Here is a 6,451-nt window from a genome sequence, read left to right on the forward strand (position 1 = left end):
GGGGAAGGGGCGCGGGTGGGGGTGGGGGCCGGGGCCGGGGCCGGGACCCGGACGCGCCGCGCTGGACGCCGGGTCCAGGCCTTCGTGCTGGCCACGGTCTCCCTCCAAGACCCGGGCCTTATTCTTTCAGACCCGGCCTGCTTTGCTGGAGGAACTGGAGGGTCGGGCGAGTGGGGGTGCAGCGCAGCGACGAGGGGACCCGTGGACGCCGACTGGGCACCGTTCGGTGACCGCGATAAAGCCCGTTGAGGTTTGGGCAAAGTACCCGTGCACAGGGCCTCTAAGCTTCTACGGTCCCGATTGTGTTGCCTGTTAAAAATCACGGAACGAGGGGTGCGGCTAGGGCACTGTCACTGTCTGTGGTCTTTAATTGTGCTGTGCAGCATTCCCAGACCCTGGGCGAGAGACGGGGTGGGGTTGTGAGGGCGTGAGAGAGCATACCTTACGCCCGGAACGAGCGTTTTATTGTTAGAACTTTGTTTTAGAGGAATACATAGGTTGACCCTCACCTTATAAAACTTTAAGCCTTATAAGCCAAACAGAATGAACTTTAGACAAAGGAACACTATCATTACTGCTTTGTGGGTTTTTTTTTTAACTTATAATAATCTCTCTTTTTTTTTCCCTAGATTTTTCGGGCATCTGTTGTCTTTAAATCTTGAGTTGAGGGTTGATTATAACGAAAAACCATGACAGCCGCAGAGAACGTGTGCTATACGTTAATCAACGTGCCAATGGATTCAGAACCGCCATCTGAAATTAGCTTAAAGAATGATCTAGGTAAACTTTGAAATTTTAAAATGAAAATAATAAAATGGCATGTCATGCTTCATTATCATTAGAAATTCTTGATTTTTGTCTTGAGAATATTTTTCTAGATTCTTTTCAGTGGACCTTTTATCTTACTAAAAATGAAAACTTACTACCTTTAAACTTGAAGTGTTTGTTTCCTGAAATAGACCGTTTCAGTTTAGCACAGTAAAGTTAAGAATGTAGCTGTTTAATTGTTAGACATTCTTCAAAACAACATAATTACTTGGGCAGTTTATTATTCTTAAATATAGCTGACAATTCTCTGGGGTTAACTGGATGAGAATGGGTCTGGGGTTAACAGGATGAGAATGGGTATGAGAAGTCTTAATTCTTTTGTGCACTTAACTTTCACTGCTTATAAAACCAAAAGAACTTTGTTCATTGGCTTTCCCACCCAAACTAATGAAGTCAATATGGGAATAAATATTTTTTTTAATGGTAGTTTTAAGCTTTTCATCTTTAAAGCCTTTTTGCAAAGAAGAAAATAACTATTTCTAGATGTTAAAAGAGTATGCTTTCTCCTTTTTGTGAGTCTGTCAAGAGAAAAATTTAACATACTTTCCAAAATAATAACTAGTTTAATTGAACTACTAAAAACATAACTTAAGGGGACCAGCAGGTGGCCTGGTGGTTAAGGCGCTGGACATTTCCATATGGCAGACCGCAATTCAAGTCCTGGACCTGATGGCTTGCTTTCTCAGTTTCCATTTCTCTCTCTCTTTCTCTCTCTCTCTCTCTCTCTCTCTCTCTCTTTCTCTTTATCTGTGTGTGTGTGTGTCTGTGTCTCTCTATGGTCAAATTAAAATAAATGAATAAAATTAAATAAATAATTCTTTTTTTATTTGTTTATTCTTTTTTTTGGAGAGGTTTTTGCTATAGGGTGTGTGCGCTCGTCAGAGAGATAGAAAGCAAGAAATCACCCCCCGGGAAGATGGCCATGCCACAGTCCCCTCTCCTCCATTCTCCTCTCGGGATCTTGGGCATGCACGCACACATGCCCAGCGTGAGTTAAAGCCGCCAGGTTCAGGAGTCAAACCACAATCGACTACATTGGAGTCCAGCGACATAGCCATTACGTTAACTGCTGGTCCCAAATAAATAATTCTTTTAAAAAAGATAACAAACTGATAACCACTGTTATGAGTGTTTTTTTTTTTTTTTTTTGGAGAGATTTTTGCTATAGGGCGCGTGCGCTCGCCAGACAGACAGAGGCATAGAGACAGAAAGCGAGAAATCACCCCCCAGGGGGGATGGTCACGCTGCAATCCCTTCTCCTCCATTCTCCTCTCGGGATCTTGGGCATGCACGCACACATGCCCAGCGTGAGTTAAAGCCGCCAGGTTCAGGAGTCAAACCACAATCGACTACATTGGAGTCCAGCGACATAGCCATTACGCTAACTGCTGGTTCTCGAGAGTTATTTTTAAATAGAGTAAAATTATGCTTCAAATGTTGAAAGCATTTATAGAAGGTAGATTAGTTTGCTGTTTGAAAAAAGTCTCAACATTTTACTCACCTATTCTTGCCTCTTAATCAGTAGTTGTGGAATACCTCCTGATTTTAGGTCCATATTAAATTTCTTTTGATGTTTTCTTTCGTTTTGTTTATTAAAATTTGCTAGAGTATATGTGTGTTCACCAAATAGAGGGGAAAAAAAAATAGGGAAAGTGAGAAAGCACCTTCCTATAGGGGATGTGCATGGTCATGTTACCTGGTATACCTATGGATTCATGAACTCTATGTTAACTCAGTCAGGGACCAGAAATAAAGAATCCAGAGGTTTAGAGGTAAACAACCTATGTAAAGTTATACATTTGAGTTTGTACTTGTATTATCTTTGCCAATAGTATAGTAAGAACATATGCTTTATTGCATTAATTGCTTTTAAAATTAAGGAACTTTCTTTTGACTTAATAGTGTTTTTATCTTTTTCTTCTTTCTTGAATCAGAAAAAGGAGATGTGAAGTCAAAAACTGAAGCTTTGAAGAAAGTAATAATTATGATTTTGAATGGTGAAAAGCTTCCTGGGCTTCTGATGACCATCATTCGTTTTGTACTACCACTTCAGGATCACACCATCAAAAAATTACTTCTGGTATTTTGGGAAATTGTTCCTAAAACAACTCCAGATGGGAGACTTTTACATGAAATGATCCTTGTATGTGATGCATACAGAAAGGTAAACCAAAACATAATTATTTCTGAATATTAATTTGATTTAAAATAATTGTAAAATTGGTGAAATGGGCTTTGTTTTCATTTTTTAAATTAAAAGTCTTTGATAAGATGTAAGTTATGGTGACCAGCAGATGGCATAATGGTTATGTCACTGGACTCCCACATAATAAACCGTGGTTCGAGTCCTGGACCCGGCAGCTTGAAACTTATACTGGGCTCATGTACATGCATGCCCAAGATCCAGAGAAGAGAATGGAGGAGAGGGGATTATGGCATGACCATTCTCCTGGGAGTGATTTCTCACTTTCTGTCTCCCTGTCTCTTTCTGTGTTTCTGGTAAACATACCCACCCTCTAGCAAAAAAGTCTCTCTTTAAAAAAAAAGATATAGGGGACCAGCAGGTGGTGTGGTGATTAAGGCTCTGGGCACTCCCACATGGTCACCACGATTTGAGTCCCAGACCTTGTGGCTTGCTTTCCCACTTTCACTTTCTCTGTTTGTGTCTCTCTGTTTGTGTCAAACTAAAATAAATGAATGAATAAATAAAATTAAATAAATCTTAAAAATAAAAATGATATACGTTGTGGTCATTAGTATTGAAGCTATAAAGAGTTATTGTAAAACTGATTTTCAGACTTATAAGTATGCTTTAATAACATACATATAGTATGTAAGTTATTGATGAAATAGATAAGAATGGCTTTAATCAACAGGATTTTGATGAGAATTATCTGATAATCTACATCTTTTTCTTAAACTTAGATTTTTCCACTGGAAAGTTTTGCATTTAAATTTTTGTGTTTTTTTTTTTAAAGGTGAAATTTAACACTTTATATTTTTATATCAGGATCTTCAGCATCCTAATGAATTTATTCGAGGATCTACTCTTCGTTTTCTTTGCAAATTGAAAGAAGCAGAATTGCTAGAACCTTTAATGCCAGCTATTCGTGCTTGTTTGGAACATCGACACAGCTATGTTAGGAGAAATGCTGTTTTGGCCATCTATACTATCTATAGGTAATGAAGATAACTCTTTTGGCTTAGTTCTTTGCAGGTTGTTTAGGTATTTGGACTAGAGGTTCTAAAGTGTTTACTTGCAGACAGTGTTTACTTGCTTACAGATTTGTGTGATAAGGACAATATTTTTTTCCTTAATGTCATTAAGTTATCAAAATTGAAAAGTCAAAGCTTTTGGCATCACTGGGCCCTAGTTTCTGCATTAGAGTGATCTACTGAAATTGAATGACAGTAGCTGCTTTTAAATCAGTTACATGCTTTTCAATTTAGGACTATGTCTGTCATTCTCAGTGGTACTACTCTAGCACACTTAATTCATTTGTTTTCTTGCTTAGCCCCTAAAGACTTTAAGTTTTTTATCTTGTCTTAGAATTCTCTTTTCATGAGATGTGGGTCTTATCTTTTCACCTTTAGAGCTTTCGAGAGGGAATTTTTTAATGAGAAGGGGTACTGTCCTCACCTAATTCCTGTTTTTAAAAAGCTGAAGATTTTGAATAAATGAATAAATAAAATTAATTAATTCTTTAAAATTAAAAAAAAAAGAACTAAAAGAAGTAGATGAGCTAGTGTGCTTTAATTTTAGTGTCACTGGTTTTTGTCCACTTAGAAGTGACTAATTATTATGAACGTCTTTGTACATTAGGACATTAGTTTATTGGATATAATTCCAGTTATTTTACTGGTAGATTAGATTTTTATTTATTAAGAAAAGTGGTATTCTGGTTAAGAATATAGTTGAGTTTTTTGAATGTTACCATGTTTACAAACCACAGATTTCAGAATTTAAAGTAGTACATATACAAAAATCGTGACATTCAAAATACAATTGGAAATTTGAACACCTACAGTTTATATCATAACGTTAAGGAATTATTTTTAAAGTATGATAATGGAGTTATGATTAGTTTTAAAAATAGAGTTCTTAATTTTAGAGAAGATACTTACAGAAGAATAAGTTGCTTAGGATTTTCTTCAAAAGGATATGGGAAGAGGGCAGAGGTTTAGGTGAACAAAACTTGCTTTGAATTAATTGTTGAAAATAGGTGATAGTTTTTGTTAGCTGATATTTCTTATCCTGTATACTATAGATGTTTTTAAATTTTCATAATAAGTTGGTAAATACAGTATACGATTATAAATTTAAAGAGACTATTTTGTTTTCTTTGAATTGTTACTGAAGGATCTTTCCTTGATTAAGAAAAAGTTTTAACACTATGAGTATTGATATTATGTGTCTAAGTTTATAAAATATATCAATAATAATGACATATCAGTTCATAGATAGTAGGTTAACTGAATAAATTAGCTTTTTCTGTGTTGAACTAGAAAACATGATTTGATAGCTTAATAGAAGAAGGGATAGAGTTGTGATTTCTTCTTCTAATCCCAATTGATTTGAACCGCAAAAGGTAGTATCATAAAAGTTGATTAAGTTTAATTTTGGTACTGTCCAGAGAATTATTAAAATATTGAATTCTGCTTTTATTAAATGTGGATGTTACCTATTTTATTTAAAGAAATTTTGAACATCTTATACCTGATGCTCCTGAATTGATACATGATTTTCTGGTGAATGAGAAGGATGCAAGTTGCAAAAGGAATGCGTTTATGATGCTAATTCATGCAGATCAGGTAAAGTCATTTTCAGAAATACTTTTATGACTGTATTTAAATGAGAAGTAAAAAGTTAAAAGTATTACATAGATCTTTTTTTTGTTGCTTTTTGTTTGTTTTTGTCATGGAGTGTGTGTGCTTCCCAGTGAGAGACAGTGAGAGGGAAAGTAAAAAATCCCCATCATCCCCTACCCCACACTGCAGTCCCTTCTCTTCCATTCTCCTCCTGGGATTTTGGACATGTACACATACATACCTGGCATGATTTTCAAACTACCATGTCCAGGATTTGAATCATCATCATCCACTTGGGGATCTAGTGCCATAATCACTACATTACCTACTGGCCTCTAAGTCTTAGATTTTTAGTCATTAATTTTGTTTATAGTACTGTGCTTTGTGTGTGTATATGTGTGTGTGTGTGTGTGTGTGTGTGTGTTTGTTTTTTAGGGCTTTTGGCTTAATTTGTAAAAAAACACTTTTTTCCCCTTAACGCTTTTCTAAAATACTATCTGTGTGTGTGTGTGTGTGTGTATGTGTGTGTATATATGTATGTGTGTGTGTGTGTATGTGTATATTTTGGCCATAGGATATGTGTGCTCACTGGAGAAAGAGAGAGAGAGAGAGAAAGAGAAATCACTCCCCAAGAGAGGTGGCCACATCACAATCCCTTCTCCATTTTTCTGTCCAGAGTTTGGTTACACACATGCACACGCCACTGAATTTGGAACTTGATCCCCCATTTGGAATGCAGCACCTTAACCACCACACCATCTGCTGGCCTCTATTCTTTTTTTTTTTTTTTTTATCTGCCTGTCCTGAAGGAATT

General features: G+C 36.5%; 1 protein-coding gene across 2 annotated transcripts in view; it reads left to right on the top strand.

Moving 5' to 3' along the window:
* Positions 1–147: 147 nt before the first annotated feature.
* The window catches only part of COPB1 (coat protein complex I subunit beta 1), a 42,682-nt gene continuing 36,378 nt past the window's right edge, over positions 148–6,451 (top strand). The window contains exons 1-5 of one of the 2 annotated variants that reach the window (XM_014584720.2): positions 148–250; positions 630–780; positions 2,763–2,992; positions 3,839–4,008; positions 5,526–5,640. In XM_014584720.2, the coding sequence (XP_014440206.1) occupies positions 690–780; positions 2,763–2,992; positions 3,839–4,008; positions 5,526–5,640 (606 nt within the window). In that variant the 5' untranslated portion in view covers positions 148–250; positions 630–689. Of the gene's footprint in view, positions 251–629; positions 781–2,762; positions 2,993–3,838; positions 4,009–5,525; positions 5,641–6,451 lie in introns of those variants that run through there. The other variant, XM_027768681.1, reaches the window with a different exon arrangement.

The sequence above is a fragment of the Tupaia chinensis genome, unplaced genomic scaffold, assembly GCF_000334495.1.
Source record: "Tupaia chinensis unplaced genomic scaffold, TupChi_1.0 Scaffold000077_1, whole genome shotgun sequence".
NCBI lineage: Eukaryota > Metazoa > Chordata > Mammalia > Scandentia > Tupaiidae > Tupaia > Tupaia belangeri.